General features: G+C 56.3%; 1 protein-coding gene across 3 annotated transcripts in view; it reads right to left on the reverse strand.

Annotated features, from left to right (window-relative positions):
* Window positions 1–16,267: 16,267 nt before the first annotated feature.
* Window positions 16,268–19,134, reverse strand: part of LOC121667986 (aryl hydrocarbon receptor-like) — a 21,123-nt gene continuing 18,256 nt past the window's right edge. For 2 of the 3 annotated variants that reach the window (XM_042035260.1, XM_042035259.1), the window contains 3 exons: window positions 17,691–19,088; window positions 17,210–17,286; window positions 16,268–16,294 (listed from right to left, as the gene is read on the reverse strand). In XM_042035260.1, coding sequence (XP_041891194.1) covers window positions 18,933–19,088 — 156 coding nt within the window. In that variant the 3' untranslated portion in view covers window positions 16,268–16,294; window positions 17,210–17,286; window positions 17,691–18,932. Of the gene's footprint in view, window positions 16,295–17,209; window positions 17,287–17,690; window positions 19,089–19,134 lie in introns of those variants that run through there. The other variant, XM_042035261.1, reaches the window with a different exon arrangement.

A 19,134-nucleotide genomic window follows, 5' to 3' on the forward strand; every position in this document is an offset into this window, starting at 1 on the left:
TACAGGAAGGAGGCTGCCGGTCTGGGCTGTGGGTTCACAGTTTTTCTGCCTTCCACTCCTCCTCCCCAAGGCCTCTGCAGAAGGTGCAGCTCCCCCACCCCTGCCTGGCCCCCAGCCCCTGGCAGAAATTGGCTTTCTAGCACATCACCCCGGCAGCACAGCTGGACACTCATCTGCTTCATTTCTCTGGCTACAATCCATGGGTGGGAAAGTTGGGGCTTTTCTCTGCTGCCCATCTGCTGGGAAGGGGAAAGAGCATCTCTGGGGGATGAGACCCCTCTGTGCACATCCTCATTCCAAGTGCCAAGGACCCCAGGAGAGCACACGAGCAAGTCAGCCTCGGGCAACCAGTGACCCTTTCCGAAGCTCAGTGACCCACGCGCTCCTGGATTTCACAGGAGCAAAGGCACCGAGTGCTGGGGGTACTCTGAGCTCTGTCAGAACCTCTTTACAAACACGGTGCCTGGCTCTTCCCCCTTTCCTGAACCAGCAGGTCACCCCCAAAAAAGTCCATAAACTCCTGTGCACACAGGAAAAGGTTACAGGGAGCCATGGGGACGGGCACCACCACCCCCATGCAGCTCCCCTCAGCCCCCATCCCGAGGAGCAGCCCCAAGCAGAGCTGTGCCCTCGAGGCACTCATTGCTCCCCTCTCACACCCTGGGCTGCCCCGAGTGCATCAGGGCACTGCTGGCCTCACCCGGGGTCCCCACCCACGCATCCTTCAGTCACAGCCCCAGGCACCTCAGCTCGGCCCTGGCTGCGCTCAGGCACGGTGTGTTTATTGATGCCTCTGTCCCCAGGCGGACCTTGCACCTGTGCAACAGGTAGCTTATCTCAGCTGCTGCTTCCTGCATGGCAGCTTGCTCCCTGTCTCCCAAAGGAATCCAAGAGAAGCAACTCTGGCACCTCCAAGAGCACCTTCACTGGCACCCTGTCTATTTTCCGCCAGGGACCCTGCCCAGCTAGCTGCACCCCCCTTGGGGAGGTCAGCTGGGCACCCTGGCCTCCTCTTCCTCGTATCCGCCACCCACGGCACTGCAATGGGACACCAGCTCCTGGGAATTGTCCTCGCTCATCCTTTGGTGGGATTGCCCTGCCCTCTGCCGATCTTCCCACACATGGGCAGGACACAGGCGGCTCTTCCTGGCTGGGAGAGTTTGTGGCCATCTCCAAGGACGAGTTTCTCAGGGATCCCCGCACAGACAAGCACGTTCGCACAATCTGGAGTCAGGACTGGATACGGAGGACGCCCCGCTGGTTTGAAAGCCAGCCCAAGATGTAAAATAGGAGTTCTTCCCAGCGGAACACACGGCGGGATCACTGCCCTGCCGCCCTGCACTAACAAGCTGCACCTGCAGTGCCCTCGGTGCTCACCTGGAGCCAGCACTGAGGCACACCGGGAAGCGCCCGTTCGCGGCTTAAAAGGAGGGGAAAACATATTCTTAGCAAAGCTTTCTGTGAATTATTGATACGACTGAAATGCCAGGGTCTGTTCCTGGAGAGGCAGTGGTCGTGAACATGAGTTCATTGACGGAGAGATCATGTTCATCCAGAGGAATCTGCACTGTGGGGATGCGTGGTTTTGAGGATGGCCCTGCACAGACACCCCACCAATCCTACCCTGGGCGTCCCTGGCAGCGCTGTCCAAACGCTCCTGGAGCTCTGGCAGCCTCGGGGCTGTGCCCATTCCCTGGGGAGCCTGGGCAGTGCCTGACCACCCTCTGGGGGAAGAACCTTTCCCTGAGATCCAGCCAAAACCTCCCATGGCACAGCTCCATGTGACCCGTTCACCTGGGTGCTGTCACTGGTCACAGAGAGCAGGGATTGGAGCTGTCCCTCCACTGCCCCTCATGAGGAAGCTGCAGACCCTGATGAGGTCTTCCCTCAGTCTCCTCCTTCAGGGTTTTCTTTTTGTCCCAAAGGGTCAGACTGCAACCCCCACACAGGCCTCTTGTCCTACAGGACAAAGACAAAAAACAGCACAGGAAAGTCACCTCATTTGTAGCACAACCACAACCCAGAAGGTCTGAACTTTCTTAGCAAAAGCTGGGGACGCTGGGTGCTCCTGCCACACTCCACCCTGTGATCCCAGTCCCAATCCAAGCAGTTTCTTTGGGGTGGTGGTGCAGGCACCTGCTGCCTTCAGAGTTAAAAAGGGGCACAGTGTGGGTGAGTTGCAACGCCTGCTGTGGGTCACCACGTCCATGTATCACCAGCAACTGATCAATTAACCATCCATCAACAATAAGGGCAAACAAGCAAGCAGTAATAACCAGCTCTAGATCTTCCTAGGTCACAGGCACAACACCGAGATGGGTCGGCAGTGGATCCCTTTCATTGCTTGGTACAGGATCATCACCCTTTGGAATCCATTAGGGCAGAACACTCTGATTTTGGGGCTCCCGTATGTCCCTCAGTGGCTATGGAGGGTAAGAGCTGTCTGTGCCAGCCGTGTGTCCCAGTGGGGTCAGAGACATCAGCATGTCTTTTATTCCTCCAGAGCTCCTCCAGAGCTGCCCCACTGCAGGGCAGCTGGCTGGGCAAGGGTCCTTTGTGACGGTGGGCACTGTGGGAATGACGTGGCCGTGTGTCACAGGGCCCTTAGCAACACACCAGGCCACAGCAGGCTGGGTGCTGGTGGCCACAGTGTCCAGAGGGGATAGGGTGGTGCTGCAAGGAGGCCCTGTGCAGCCACCTTGTTCCTTGCTGTCCCCAGGCCTTAACCATTTTTATTCCATGTGCCCTTAGGGACAGACCTCGGTGGGACAGGGGAGAGACCCTCCAGCACGGCCTGGAGAAGAAGGAGGATGCAGAACCTGACACCACACTGACCACACGACCAACGCTGACATCACACGCACTCCGAGCATGGCAAACGTGAAGGCTTCTGCTCCCAACCTGGATTTTTTTGGGGAGAGAGTTGTCTCCCACCCAAATAAAGTAAGCAGCCTGGGGCCAGGGCTGGATCCCCCCAGGAATTGTGTGGCTCCTCAAGTCTGCTGGGCCCCCTCAGCCTTTGAGGCCATCGCAGGGTGGTGGGAAGGGAAGCACTTCTCCGGGGAAGCTGGGGAAGTTGCTGCTCTGGCAGCTCTCCAGCTCTCCCTGTGCCTCTCCAGGTGCCAGACTTTGTGAGGAACATGCACCACAGGCTCGTGTCCAGTGCACCTCCAGATGACAGGACGTTCATGGACATCCTGAGGCTGACGGAGGCACACCCCACTGATGTTGCAGTGACCCTCCTGCGCTGTGCCCCATCATGTGACAGGTACAGGGGCCACCTGCCTTGAGGCCTTGGGGCTCGCCCCAAACAGCCAGTCCAGTGGGGTCTGACAGACAGGTGGAGAGTTCCAGGGCCCACTAGGCCCTCTGTGTCCCAGCCATGGCATGTCAGCCCCCCAGCCTGTTGCCATGCTCCCTCCCTGCCCTTCAGGGCGCTGTGGCTCTGTCACCTGGGCCCCCACAGCTGCCCAGGCCACGGCGCCATGGCTGAGATCCTCCTGACACAGAGCTCTGGTCCCACAGAGCTGCTGCAAGCATGTGGAGGACCATAGCCTCGTCAGCAACAGTAGTGGAGAAGGTGCTGCCAACGCTGCTCTGTGTGCTGGAGGACTGGCCTCTGCACAGCACGCGCACCTCCGACGGGGACAACACAGATGTCTTTGCCCTGGCTGTGAGTTTCTGGAACCGGCCTTTGCTCGCCCCCAGGTCGCCGCTCCAGCAGCTCCCCATCCTCCTTCGCCCACTGCGTCTCCCTGCCTCAGGCGCTGGGCTGAAACCTGGGCTAGGGGCAGGTTCAGGGACACCAGGCCTGGTGCTCCCCCTGTGTCTCCCCTGGCCTCCCCTTCCACGCTCGGGCCCTGCCACATGGACGCCTCAGCAGTGAGCGCTGTCTCGAGGTGGTTTGTCCTTTGCAGGCATCCAGGGTGGTCTGGGAGATTCTCCGCCTGCCCTGGTGCCCAGCGCCATTTATAGAATATTCCCCCCGCCTCCTCGTGGCTCTGCTCTTCCAAGTTTTTGTCAGCACATTGGGTATGCCAGAGGAGGTCAATACACTCTGGAAGGGATGCCAGGAGCAACTCAGCCTTCCCACCAGCATCAACAGGTGCTCCACCCCATTTCTCCCAAGTCCCCAGGGCAGGAGCCAGCCCTCCCAGCGTGACCTGGCTTTGCTCTGCACACAGGTTTGCAGTGCAGACCCTGAAGGCCCTGCTCCGCCATCTGCGGTGTCTGGATTTACTGGTGGCTATGGAGCGCAAGCGTGGCTGGGAAACGCTGCTCTGTGCTGACACCCACCCCTATGCCGTGGCTCTGCTGGCCAGGTGAGAGCCCCTACTCCCCGCTGCCCCGACATTTGTGCCCTGTGCCTGGGGTGCCCCCCACAGTCCCCGTGGTCGTGGGCCAGAGGGTCTCGTCACCGAGGGACGGCTGAGCTGACCAGGAAAGGCCGGGAGAGGAGGGTGCCCAGGAGCAGCCGCCTTCCAGAGGGCCCAAGTCCCCTGGCAGGGTGGTGGGGAAAGAAAGACAAGACGTCAGTGAGTCAGTCCTGGGAAAGGTTTTCCCCCGCTGGCTCAGGCTCTTAGTGCCTTTTTCTGCCCGCCAGGGAGATGCGCCGTGCCTCAAACCCCTTGTGCTCCCGCATTGCACTCCGCCTGCTGGGGCTGCTCAGCACAGAGGAGCCACGCTGGGATCTGCCTGCCCTGGCTTTCCTTGTGGAGGTGAGACTGACGGCCAGCGCTGCCTCGCTGAGCTGCCTCCCAGCTCTCTGCTCTCTCGCAGCCACAGCTGCCTGGGACGGTGCCCGCGCCCTGCGCTGCTGCCTGGGCCCAGCCCTGGGCGGTTCTGGGCTCCTGCCGGCCGGCTCCCCTGTCACTGCCCTCTGCCTTTCAGGTCGTCGAGTGCCATGACATGAGGGAATGGAGTGACAGTGTCCTGGAGATCATTTCAAGGCGCCTGCAAAGTGAATCCAGGGAAAAGCGTCGCCTGGCACTCAGAGGCCTCGTGGCGCTCAGCAAAGATCCCTCAGTGGTGAGAAGGGGGCAGCGGCTGAAGCTGCGCTGGCACCGTGGGGCTGGGGAATGCAGTCCCTTGGGCTTGGCTGGGCTTTGGGCGCTGAGGCAGCTGCTCCCAGCTCTCCTGCCTCCCGGCTCAGCTGCCCGAGTGCTTCGGGACAGCCCTTTGGCCACTGGGCCCTGCGGTAGCAGGGTGGGGCTGCAGCACCAGAGTGGCGTTGGTGGTGCAGCCGGACATAAATGACTTGGACACAGGACTTGAAGAAATACTAAATAAGTTTGCTGACAATACTAAATTGGGAGGAGCTGTTGACTCCCTCGAGGGCAGAGGCCCTGTAGAGACAAATTTGAGGGCTGGGCAATCACCAACCATATGAAGTTTAACAAGGGCAAGTGCCAGATTCTGCACCTGGCACGGGCAGCCCGGCTGTGTGTCTAGAGCAGAGAATGCGAGATGGGAGAGCTGTGCTGTGGAATCGCCTGTGATGGCAAGTAGGAGTCAGCAGTGCCCTGGCAGCCAGGAGGGACATCTAGGGTGCATCAGGCACAGCATCGTCAGCCAGGCGAGGGATGGGATTGCCCTGCTCTGCTCTGGGCTGCCATGGCTTCACCTCAAGTGCTGTGTACAATTTTGGCACCTTAATGTAAAAAAGACATGAAACTATTAGAGATTGTCCAGAGAAGGACATGAAAATAGTGCAGGGTCTAGAGGGGAAGCCATAGGAGGAGTGGCTGAGGGCACTTGGCTTGTCCCAGCTGGAGAAGACCGAGGGGCAATCTGCAGCTTCCTTGCAAGGGAAGGGGAAGGGCAGCACCAATCCCTGCTCTCTGGTGACCAGTGACAGCACTCAAGGGAACAGCTAGAGCTGTGTCACGAGAGGTTTAGGTTGGATATCAGGGAAAGGTTCTTCCCCCAGAGGGTGCTGGGCACTGCCCAGGCTCCCCAGGGAACAGGCACAGCCCCAGGAAATGTTTGGACACCGCTCTCAGGGATGCACAGAGTGGGATTGTTGGGGTGTCTGTCAAGGACCAGGAGTTGGACCCACCCTTGTGGGTCCCTCCCAACTCAGGACATGCTATAATTCTACAGTTCATGGCTTCACTGTGCAGCATTGTGTTCCACACAGGCCGAAGGCATCCGGAGTCTGACACAAAACCTCATGGACCTACTGCAGGATGCAGATGGAGAGGTGGTTGCACTGATCCTCTCTGTATTCCTGAATGAACTCCAGGACAGAGCCACCCTAATATCCAGTCCCACTGCCCTGCAGCTGGCTGAGGTGCTCCAGTCACTCTTTGCCAATGTAAGGCTCGGTGCCCCCAGCCACGGCCACTGGCTGCCTCCTGGACACTTTGTGCCCTGGGGATTTTCAGGCCTGCACCCAGATGGGCCTGGAGAAACCTTTGCTGGTTCTTTTCCTGTTCCTTTCCAACAGGACAACAGCCATGTGCAGCTGCTCTCCATTCGCCTCTTCCGAGAGGTGATGGAGCTGGTAATGGACAAGGGAAAAAAGGCCCTGAAGGCGCACATGTGCCAGAGCCTGCTCCCGCTCTTCTTCCACTGCCATGACGAGAACCGGCGCGTGGCAGAAGTGAGGACTCACGGGCTGCTGGGGTTCCCCTGGGAGGGGGCTCAGCTGCCTCCTGCCCTGGCGCCACACGGGCTGCAGCCTCCTCCTGGCCTTGGCACAGGGACGTGGGTCCTGTGCCCTGGGCTGTTGTGCCATCTCCGTGTCTCTGCTGCTCTCCAGGCCTCCCAGGAAACACTGCTTTCTGCGCTAAGGTTCCTGAAGAGGAGGCATCTGAAGCAGGTGGTGAAGAAGGAGCAGCCGTGGAAGTTCAGTGAGCGCCTGGTAAGGATGGCCTGGAAGCCCCAGCTGCAGCCTGGAGAAGCCCCCTGCTCGTGGTGCCCAGTGCATGGGGCTGGCAGCTGTGCCCCTGCCCACTGCTGCACCCAGGGGCCACGCAGGCTCTTCTCCAGGCTCCCCGGGCAGCAGCCGGCCCTTGGCCCCCTCCAGAGCCCGGCGCCAGCGGCTGCTGGCCGGGCCTCGGGGCTGTGCGGGCAGGGGAGGCCAGGGCTGGGCGCAGGGAGCGCCCGGCCAAGGGGCTGAGCCCGCGCCAACCCTTCCCTCCTGGCGCTCCCTGCAGCTGGAGGATGACAGCAGCCGAGCAGCTGAGCACCTGCGCCAGGCCCTGCCGTACCTGGACAGCCCACAGGAGCCCCTGCGAGAGGCGGCCATCAGGTTCCTCGGTGAGCCACGAGATCAGGATCCTTCCCTGTCCTGCCACAGCAGGATCCAGGCCAGGGTCCATGACAGGCTCTGCATTCCCAGGGATCGCAGGGCGGTACATGAGGAAGCAGCAGGAAGAGCTCTGGCTCATCTACAAGGGTGAGTGAGGGCAGCGGGCTGTCAGTGGGGGCTGGCGGGAGGAGCCGCAATCCCTGCCCCGGCTGCGGAGGGCTCTGCTCCCTGTGCAGACGAGGGGCGGTGTGCACAGAGCACAGAGAGCTTTCAGGGGCACGTGGGGGATTCGTGGCCAGCACCTTCGGGCTGATCCCGTGTGTCCCTCCTCCCTCCTGGCCATGGCAAGAGCGGGCTGGGATGGCCCTGGCAGGGGGCTCTCCTCAGCTGCTGGTCCCTGCAGCTCTGGGCTCCAACCATGGCTCTGTTCCTCTCTGTTTCAGCCCTTCAAGACCTGACTGATGACATCAGCCCTGCCATCTCAAGCTTGGCACTTCAAACCCTGCAACTTTTAAGAGCGGCACAGAGAGCTCCATACTCTCCAGGTTTCAGAAGGTGCAAGACCACTTGCAGGAGGGTGGGGAGTAGGAAGCCTCCTCTATGTGGCAGCTTGTGTAAGTCTCTGAAGAAGAGACTTGACCTGGGATTAGTGCCCAGGTCACCTTAGCCTGCAGGGAAGACCTCACATCAGTATGGAAATATGAAATCACTGCTGTCATGCACAGAGGTCCAGGAGCTTTCTTTTGGTGCCCAGTGTCTGCACGGCACAGGGGAAGAGGAGAAAAAGGGTGCTTGTGCTCAGCAAGTCCCCCGGGAGTGCAGCATGGAAGGGAAAATGGCCATAAGCCCTTTGGCCTTTGGTGGCTGTGCTGAAGCCTTAGCGCTGCCGACAGAGCGGGTGGGCAGGAGGGGCCAGGGCTGCAGGGATCCCTGTGAGGCTGGTGCCTGGAGATGGCCCCAAGCCCTGTACCCGGCAGGAGCCGCCATCTGTGTCCTCCTGCCCATGTGTTGCTGTCTGGATTGCTGAGGGCTCCGAGGTGCCTCTTGCTCCGGCTCCTCTGGAGCTCCCTCGGGGCTGTGCCGCTGCCGGGCAGCTTGGCCGGGCTGGGGGAGAGCCTGAGGGGCCGGGGCGGTGGGAGGCCGTGAAGGGATGAGGTGCTGCGGAGTCCCTGACGGGACAAGGCAGTGGGAAGGCACGAGGGGCATGTGTGAGGGGGTGGGTGGCAGGAGGCTCCGAGGGGACAGGAGGCCGGGGTGGTGGGAAGGCCTGAGGAATTGGGGGTCAGAGGCCCCCAGGCAGCCGCCTCGTTCCTGCCGCCCGGCTGCTCTGGCGCTTTCCCAAAGCGTCTCCCAGGCCTGCGGCAGAAGCCCTGGAGGCCAGGCCTCGGCAGAGGGTGGGGGCAGCCCCGAGGTGCTGAGGCTGGGCTGGCTGCGGACAAGGAGGGCAGGGGGCCCTGCTGGGGCACGGCCCCTGGCTGCTGCCAAGAAGGGGCCGTGGGCAGAGGCAGGGCTGGCGGCCAGCCCGGGCCCCCGCGGCTGCCCAGGCCACGGAGCTGTGACCGAGGCCCCTCGACACAGAGCTCTGGGCCCGCACAGCTGCTGCCACCATGGGGAGGGCGGCGATGTCTCCTCGAGCAGGGCTGCCGAGTCGCTGCTGCCAAAGTGGCTCTGGACACCACAGAAACAGCAGCAGAGTGTGCACAGGAACAGCAGGAGCCCCAATGCCGGCAGCAGCTCAACAAGGCATCCGCACCAGCCGGGACGCCAGACGGGGGGTACTGTGGGCACAGCTGCACGTGGCTTGGCAAAAGGCTCCAGCAGAATTGGCCACAATGGCTTCCTCTTGAAATGAAGGAGCAGTCAGAAGAGCTGAGTTTTCACTCCCTTTTTGAGCCGTTACTGAAGTTCATTTCCAGCTGTCTCAGATGCTTTTGAGAACAGACCCTTCTGCCAGACACAACACAGTCGGTGAATTGCAGGCGTATCTTAGCTGGAGGGGACAGGCTGGGGGAGATGGAAGCAGACATTTTGCCTATACTCAGTTTCCTGAGACAGTGCTTAGAGTGCTCTGCTGTCACATCAAATCAGAGGGAGACGCCATGAATGGTTCGTGTCATTCTCCCCTTTCCAAGAGGGCCACGTGCTGTCTTCTCTTATAGTCACCTTTTAAGGTTCTCCTCAGCCACAGATGTAAGGAAGACACAGAAGCTTGGGAAAGACCACCTAAGTCTTTACAGTCTGCCTTCAAGAGAAGGGGGAAGGGCTTTGTGCAGCTTGGAGCTTCTCTTTACCCTCTCTGTTTTCCCTCCGGTGCTGCGCTGGGAAGCAGCGGAAGAGCCTTTATAGAGGCTGTTCCAGAGCAACATCAGGGAGCATTTGGCTGTTTCCAAACAGATAACCCCAGAGAGTAGGTGCTATCAAATCAATTAACAACCCCCCACGGTGAAAGTGATGCCTTTGGTGAGCTTTTCAGGCCAAGCCACATGTGTGGCATTTAACGCTGGAGCTCTGACTGCATTCCCAGGGAAACAGCAGGTCTTAGGGCTCAGGGAACTTTGCCTCAGGGCAAAAGCTCATAGGGAAAACCCAATCAATTAGTACCAAACTCTCGTGCCACTCTCTTAGGCCCCTGCACACGTTTCACAGAGTATGAGAGATTATGTGGGTACACCACAGGCATCCCGTGGCTCCTGCCTCCACTGGAAAACTGAAGGGTGACCTTCCTGGAGGGAGCAGCCTGCTGCCACCCCAGCTCCGGAAAGCCGGAGAGCTCTGCCAGTCTTTGCTACAAACCCCTGGGGCTCAGTTCTGCCTCCCAGCGTGGAAGGATGCGTTCCCAGGGATTTGAAACACATCTAGTACAACATGAACTCTAGGAAACAGTACAGGGGAATCACAGGAAGGGCTTTGGGACCCTATATGAGGTGGGAGAAAAAAAAAAGCATTTCTGCGGAAACAAAAGATTAAAAACCCATAAAGGGCTTCAGCTGCAGCTTGGGAAAATACCATGCTTAGGACACAGGATCTCAAAGACATCATAAATAAATACCTAATTCTTCATAGAAACCCAAACCAGCTTCCTTTGCAACACAAAGCACATTTTAAATGGCTATTTTGACAAAAATGCCAGCATTTTTCCTGGAAACAACAAACACTCTAACATTCATTGCATTTGAAAGCCAGTTTCCTCTCTGCTTTTGTTTTTTAAAGGAAAATGCTGGCTAGCCCTGTCAGGTCTGTGTATAGTATACACATCTTCCAAACACAGAGAGCAAAGTGTTGGCTGCAAATCAGAATTCTCCCTGCTAAAGGGACCTCAGAATCATGGAATGGTTAGGGTTGGAACAGACCTTAGGCAAAGGCAAAGACAGAGACAGAATGCACCTGCCACCCCCAGAAACGCTTTCCCCCCAGGCTGTGGTTCCAAAGCACCAAAACTCTTCATTCCCATGAAATCCAAGCAGCAGTCCAGAGTGACAGAGGGCAGGTTTGGATCAGGTATTAGGAAGAGATTCTTTGCTGCCTGGGTGGTGAGGCACATCCATCTCTCCCCCAGCCACCATGCAGGGAAATGTCTGGTGTCGCTGTTGTCAATGTCACTGTGTGTCAGGACAGTGACAAAACCCAAACAAGCAGAACAACCGGCCTGCTGACAAGGTTATCCACAAACCACAGAGTCTGGAATTGCCTCTGGCAGCGGCTTGCCCAGGGTCTAGTGCAGAGGGGAGACCTGCCCGTGTCACAGCTCGTTAGCACGGGGCTCGGGAAGTGACAGCCGGCTGGCTCGAAGAGGGAAGGCTGCCCCAAGCTGCTGTGCTGCTCTCTGTGATTCCAGCTGAAGCCTGCGGGTCGCTGCTTCCAAGCACACAGGGATCAGGATGGAGGGGAAGGGAAGCTCGTGGGACAGTTACTGGGGCTGGGCAGGCTCAGCCACTGTGGGAGACAGCAGGAGTTTTAGGGACTGAAATCCCAGCAAATGTAGAACAAAGCACAATATGATGGTTGTTCTCATCGATGGAAGGATCTACACGGGGACCTGCACTCCCAGGGAGTGGGAAGAGCTGTCCTTTTACAAAAATCCCACTGTCTTGCCCAGAACTATGAGCAGGTTCTTGCTAGGGGCTGGTGCCACAGGGGGAAACTGAGGGCCCTTCGTGTTGAATGAAACACTCAGTTCCCTCTGGACAGGTCCTTAACGGTAAGGAGCAGCAGAATGGCTGTGCTTGTTACAGGGACTGCACCAAGTGACACAGGATGGCAGTAGAATCACAGAATCAGGGAATCACTGAGGCTGGAAAAGCCCTCTAAGATCCTTGAGCACAACCAGTCCCCCAGCACTGCCAAGCCCACCACTAAACCATGTCCACCAAGAGCCCCGTGGCCATGCTGGGTCACCCCACTAGACAGTGAAATGATGTTCTCTTCTCATACTCCAATTAAGTTATGAGCACCCAGCTGGATTCATGGTTTCTCAGAATTCAGAAGGATGCTTTTGGTCATTAAGGATGTGCTGCTTTGAGGTAATGAAATTTGAAGTTCAGAAGGACATAAACGGTCCTCACAGCTGTGATGTTAACTCATGCACATCCCATGGAGCACAAGAACACGCACGCCCAAGGAGTTTTAAAGTCTGCTATCTTGCTGTTTTTCCCCAGCCACTTTCAGAGAGGCTCTAGGGGAAAACCCAAAAAACTCCTTCGTTTTTTTTTCCTTTTCCCATTTAAAAAATTTGGCTTTGGCATCCAGTAAGATTTTGTAGTTCTGAGCACTTTGCCTTCTACCTAAGCAAAGTCCTTGCCCTTCAAAAAGAAGATAAATTCAATTCCAAAGTAGTCAGCCCTCCCCTTCAACCCAAAAACCACAAAGGGACTTGTCACCATTCCTTTTTCTGTCTCCAAAAGTACTCAGGGTTTGCTGTCCTTGTATTTCCATGCAGCTAAGTGAGCTGGAGAGCCAGTCCTGGAGCGGCACAGCTGAGTCCCAGCACTGTCCAAACACACCAGGAAACACCCCCAGCCCCAGTGATCAGGATAACCAGGAGGAAGAGCAGAGCCAAGGGGATACCCAGTGGCTCTGGAAGAGTGCCCACGATGCACCACAGTGAGCCTCCTCCTCAGGGCAGGCAGGTCTCCTCCTCCAGGGATGCACTCGGGATCCTGAAGCCTGGCTCCCCAACTCCACCCCAGCGGAGAGAACACCCTGGAAGCCAGACAGGATGTAGCCACCTCCTCTGTGCTTTGCCCTTTTGCAAATTGACTTGCTCTGAGCCCTCTGCTCTGCTTAATTGATCCTCTGCCCATCTCCAGCAAATTGTTCCCCTGTCTCATTCATAATGTGCTCCAAATAAAGTGTGTTTCTGCCTGAGCGAACGCCCTTCGGGGGTACTTTAAATTGTCACAGTGCATAAGGCTTTCCCTGAAATCTGCATTTTTCCAGTGCTGCCTCTCCACAATGGCCCCTGGAGCCACACTTAATCCATGTCAAGGGATGTGGAAGACTTCCTTAAACAAGCTGGCTAGGAAAGCAAAGCTCGCTTTAAACCAAGGCTTTTCCATCCTCCCTCTTCCTCCAAACCAGCTGGGTTTTCCTTTTCCATCCTGAAAACAGTGATGCAAACCAAACTCCAAAGAGCGTCTGTTGATCCAGCTCCGAGAACCCACCAAACCAAAGCCCTGTCCCATTGAAACTGGGCAAGGATTCGAATCCTTGTGGGATCTGAGGACCAGCAGCAGTTGCAGCCGATTCAACCCAGCCTTTGCTGCTCGAGGAGCATCGCTGAGGTTATCAGGGAGGCTGAAGCAACCCAAAGCAAGCAGCCAGTGTGTCCAGGAAATATGATCCTTGTAACTTATTCCAGACCTAAGGATGGCACAGAAATACTGCTGGAGGAGCAGCCAGCCCTGCTGATCAACATGGAGGAGCTCAAGTTTGAGCTTCTCTGCAGCCTTCTCATGTATTTCCAGGACACAGACCCAAACCAAGCATCTCCCAGGAGAGAGAGCTCCCATGTTTGTATGGGATGGTTTCAGGGAGCAAAGAACTCCTCAGCATTGGGAGGCATGGATCCAAATGCTCCAGTTTTGTCTTTAAATCTGCATATTATGGAGGGGGGAAAAACCCCAAACCAAACAACCAAGCCCAAGGCCCAGAGCCCCTTCCCAGGAGCCCCGAAATGGGCAGCAAGGCACAAAAAGGGAGCAGTGTAAAGGTCTTTCCCCTCAATTGATGCTGGCAGGTTCTCACCACGTGGTCCCGCCTTGCTCAGAGCCAGCAATGGCAGATTTGGAGCCTGGGCTTGGCAGGATATTGCAAAAGCTGGGATCAGAACTGCATCCCAGCTGGAGACTAAAATAACTACGAGATTACCTCCACGGGAGCGCAGCCAGCACGGATAATGCTCGGCCTGTTCCTCTCCCAGCTTGCCACAGCCTCGCCTGGCCTCCCTTCCATGTTTCTTCCAAGCCTCCTTCGCTGCAGGACCTTCAGTCCTGCTGAGGGGAAAGAGAAGGCTGAGCTTGCCCTGTCTCACACAGGGTGCTTGGCAGGGCCCCCATCCATGCCAGGCTGCCCAGTCCCTCTGCACCACCCATACCCCACCGCGCTCCCAGGAGTGCTCCCTTCCTGCCTGCACTGGGAAAAGATCCCTGAGCCAGCTGCTGACAGGCACATGGACACCTTGGGAAAACAACTCCAAAACAAGCTGCAGGCAAGTACTTCAGGGCAGGCTCAAATCCATAAACCCCAGGGTCAAACCCATAAACCCTGCTGCTTGTTCAGGGGCAGGAGAGGAGAAGCAGAGGCTCCTGTCCCACGTCAAAGGCACCCTGGGAAAATGAAGCTGATCTCTCTTTGGGATTAACTGAGCCACATGGGATCACTGCAATCCGGAGAGCACCTCAGCAGAGTCCAGCCCAATGTGTCTGTTGTGCTCCACAGGTTAGCTCAAATAACTCTCCCCACAGGAAAGCAACAGGATCTGAGCAACAGCCAGGATCTTCCAGGCTGCTTGGCACAGCACTGGCCTCACAGGTTGGGTGTCCCTTCTGTCCCCGAGATGGACGTGCAGCTCAAGCCACCTCTGAGCTCCTCCACTGTGTGCAGAACTCACACTGCTTGTTTGTCTGATCCTTTGCTGCCAGGCTCTGCTCTCTGCAGAGTAATCCCAGCTATTGACTGTGCAGAGGGCCAAGGTGGAAATGGGTTTTCTTCTCCCCAGAGAGCTCCCTTCCCCATGTGTGGCCAGGCCACCATCAGCCTGGGCTGGGAATTTTAGTGCTGAAGATATTTCAAACTCAGGCCAAGGGGGTTTCTGGCATGAAACATCCTGAGAGGAGGCAGCAAGCTCAGAGGTGCAAACTGTTCTTGGGCAAGCTTGAAAAAGACATTTCCTCCTCTGGAGAGCCAGACCCACCAGAGATGGCTGCAACAGCTGTGGCTAGAACCCAGCATGAGTACAGAGCACTGTGCAAGGTAGGTATGACACTTGGTCCACCCGCTCAGCTTGGAAATCCTCCTAGATGCATTTGAGGGTTTAGCAACCACTTGAGGGTTTAGCAGCCACAGCTGGCCAGGAAAAGGGGAATTAAGGACCGGGGAGGATGGCGAAATTCAAGGCAGAGATGGGACACCATGACACCAAACAGCCCTGGAACACATCTCTGCTCCACAGAAAGACATCTGGGAGCCATCAGCAATGTAATAACAATGGCACATCTGTGAGCAAGGGCAGGAGTCCTCACAGCTGCAAAGCAACAGCCCCCGTGTCAGGAGAAGGGTCAGGGACAGGGATACGTGGCTGGAGCCAGCAAACAGCATTCCAGGGACGAGGCACAGGTGACTCCAGCACCAGAGATACTGGGAAGGAATTGTTCCCTGGGAGGGTGGGCAGGCCCCGGCACAGAGTGCCCAGAGAAGCTGTGGCTGCCCCTGGATCCCTGCAAGTGCCCAAGGCCAGGTTGAACAGGGCTTGGAGCAGCCTGGGATAGTGGAAGGTGTCCCTGCCCATGGCAGGGAGGGGGGAGCAGGATGAGCTTTAAGGTTCCAACCCAAACCATTCTGTGATTCTGAGATTTCACAATAGATTTGAGATTATTTTTTGTGCCACGCACATTTATCAAACAATACAGAAAGTTTCAGCCCATCCATCTCGAACTTTCCTAGGTCCAGGTAAAATAATAATGATGAGGATGATGATAATAGCAACAATTCTATTATTCCAAAGTACCTCTTAGCCATGAGCAGGTCCTTCCTTCCAGGATGACGGCTGATGTGCTCCATCACTCTTTAGATCTTTCCAGCCAGGCTTGGAAAGTCTTTGGACCTATCAGAAAGATACACAAATATATTTTTTGGGGCAGCTGACTGCTATCCTAAGTCCTTTATACTTGAAAGCCATGGGCACAGAAGGTTGTGTAGACGGCTGGCCACTCAGCTCAGCAGGGGGAGTTCCAATGCTGATATTTTGAACTGCCCCCTATTAAGAGACTTTATGATTTGTCCAAATTGGCTTCTTAATAATTTAAAGCAAGGTGAAAGGTGTCTCAGCTGCTCTCCAGGAACACACTGGTTAACTCCACACCTGCTGTCCCGGGTACCCCCAGCCAGGCTGCAGCACCAGTCTCCTGGTGGGCTTTCCCCTGCCCACAGCAGGAGCTCAGCACAGCTCTGGCACTGAGCAGCAGCCAGCACAGAGGACACAGGCTGGGTGTGAACAAACACCACCTCCCCACGTCCTCCTTCATCTCTATTTAATGCAGGAGCCATCACAGCGTGTTCTGCTCTACTGCCCATGGCTCCTGCCCCCATCTATAATGGATGGTGCACGTAGGTGGTGTGGGCAAACACCAGGCTGAGCTGCCACAGAAATATTTACCTTGCTCTCTGCTGCCCTGGGAGACATCTCGGCCTCCGTGATGCCAGCTGGGGACTGGTGCTTTCAGCCTCAGGGATGCAGCCAGTATCAGATGTCACCTCTCCCAGCTGGCTCAGGACAGGAACCCCTTTTTGCTGCAGGCTGTGTCTCACAGGACCTTCTTCTGGCTGCCATTTGGGAAAACAGCAGGCAGGAAGGGAAAGGAGAAAGAGGCAAACAAATAAATGCCCTCTGCTCTCCTCCTCCTGCCCCTCCGTATGCACATCTTACCCTGCTAGAAGGAGCTCCACAGCTCTTCCTGCCCTTTCCTGAGCTTAGAGCTACACAAGCACCCCCAAACCCAAGCACACCGTGGGATTCTCGGAGCTGTCCTGTGCAGGGCCAGGAGCTCAGTGATCCTTCCAACTCAGGATATTCTATGGTTCTGTATTTCTCCGCACCCTTTCCTCACACCTTCCTCGGCCTCATCCAGCTCCTGGGGATCAGTATGCCCCATGGGACTGTGCTCCCTCCAGATGTGCAAACCAGAGCACAGCTGCCCAACTCCCCTTTTACACCATCGCAACTCAGGGCAGGCTGCAGATGCTGGGATGATGAACAGAGCTTTCTCCCTTGCTGCAGCAGGAAGTCTTCCTCCAGCCCAGCTCCCTGGGCCAGCCCCGTGCGCCAAAAATCAATGCCATGAGGCCCAGGGGAGGCCAGGCAGCAGCTGGCGTGAGGATGGGCATGAATTATGGATGTGCTGGCCTACTTTGGGAGCAGAGGGCACCTCCCTCCACAGAAACCATGGCTTGTGCCCCACAGACCTCACAGACACAATGCTGGACAAATCCACGCTGTGCTCACTGAGCACGGCGCCCTGGTGACACAGCCAGGAGGGCGCAGGCCTCCCGAGGTCACCGGGCTGCGGGGAAGCTCGTGGTGCTGTGGAGATGTGTGGCATGGAAGAGGAGGAGCCCATCAGGGCAGCTGCTCGTGGAACAGCTGCCCACACATCCAGGAGCTGGCACGAGGAGGAAGTCTGGCAGCGGGCAGGTTGTGCTCAGCGTCTGGGACCCAACGGAGCTTTGGAAGTCACCGACCTGCAGCCCCCAGGGATGCTCTGGTGCTGTCCCTCCATCACCCTTGTCACAGGTGGTGCTGCCCAGAGCCAGCTCCTCTGAAAGAACAGGGAAGAAAAAGCAGAGTAGGGTACAGAAGCTATTAAAGATCAAATGCTCCCAGCAGATCTCCACCAAAAATGTTACAAAACCGCCTTGCTTTGCTAAGGAAAAGCAGGTGCTGGGTAGGGGTGGGAATGCTGAAAAACTCAGCATTCAGAAAAGACAAACCTGTGGTTTTTTCTAATTTCCAGGTTGAAAAATGACAGTGCAAGGGAAAAGAATCAGGTAATTTGTCCTAAAAGATGTTTTCTATTACACAGTAGAAACTATATATAGACACTTTATAAATACATATATTATATATCTCAATATATCTACATGTAACTTTGTATACATGTAATAGTTATTATTATATATTGTTATTATATAAAAATATTGTACATCTTTTTAATACACTCACCCTTCTCTGTCAAATTTCCCAGTTCCTTTCAAGCATCCATGGCAGGAGCTGGCAGATGGATTGTGTGCATCCCAAAGGCTCCACGTGCTCCTTAGGATCCCTTCCAACCCAGGTCACCAGTAGCAAGGCCTGGGCTCCAGTGCTGCAGCCAGCAAACCGTGGCACGCTCCAGATTGGGAAGAGACACAGACACAACCAGCCAAGAGGACATCAGGGAGGAACTCCAAAACCATTTATTGAAACAAAACCAGTAGGAATTCACATGAAGCCAAAGCTGGGCAAGCAGGAGGAAGGATGAGCTTTGTCAGGTTTCTTGAAGGGTCACTGTGTTTCTGATCTTTTAAACAACCTCTGCACCCCAGTCCACAGGATGCTGCTTTGGGATGGCAAGAGGTTGTTTTTCCCTCCACTGGAGTGGCATAAAAATAAATCTGTCAGCTCATGTTATATACACACATATAGAGGATTTTTTCCTGTGGGAAAACATCACTCTCTCAGTACTTACTTACAATTAAGTAGCATTATACTTATTTTCTTTACTTACTCAAATTTCTGGTTTTTAACTGAAAACTTTGAGACTTGGAAGCCTGAAGGTACCTGAGAGGCCAGCACCCAGAGAAAACCAGCTTAGCAGCCAACCTGGGCATATCTTGTACAGTACAGCAAAGCCCAGGGTGCTTGCTACAGGAGCTCTAACCCAAACAGTGGGAACACCTGGGACACAGGGAAAGCTGGGGTGGGGAAGGACCAGAACAACACGAGAACACAACACAGGGCTCATTTTCCTTATAAAACAGGCAAAATCTGTACAACGTGGCCACAGACACAGGTGCCTGGCTGGGATGGCAGGAAATTTAATACCAGAGGTGAAAACCTTTTCTGTCTCTTTCTTTTGGGCACATCAATCTTGTATCCGTGTTGGATTGTGCACATAAATGCAAAGCTTTGGTTGCACTCATGGGCTGACCTGCAACCGCAGCTCAGCTTGCTCCAGTGCCCTGGGAAATGTGTCAGCCTGCCCTGCTGCTGTCCCTCCCCAGGCCAGGGACACCTCCACAGGAACAGCACACGGAGCAGAATGGTGGGAAGGTGAGAAAAGGGCCCAAACCCCCAGGCGAGCCAAAGCAACCACCATCAATAGCACCAGCAGGATGTGCACAGCAGTGGGGAAGGTTTGTTATCTGCAGCTTGAAGGCAGCTCCTTCCCCAGGGAACAGTCCTGCTTTGTCCATTCCAGCCTCTCTACAGACAGAAGTCTCCCCTGGAGGCGTGAGGGGGATCTGGCAGCACTTCTGCCCGGGGCTGAGGCTGGCAGGGCAGTGCCAGGCTTCCCCCCAGCACCGGGTGCTCTTGGGGCAATCCCCTGGGAGAGCTGGGCAAACCACAGCCGCTGCGGGGCTAGGGGGGAGAGAGAGAGAGGGGGGGGTTCCCTGGGGAAGGAGCC

Source organism: Corvus kubaryi, unplaced genomic scaffold (assembly GCF_017639235.1).
Source record: "Corvus kubaryi isolate FWS band 111438036 unplaced genomic scaffold, C.kubaryi_AGA036_p1.0 37383, whole genome shotgun sequence".
NCBI classification, from domain to species: domain Eukaryota; kingdom Metazoa; phylum Chordata; class Aves; order Passeriformes; family Corvidae; genus Corvus; species Corvus kubaryi.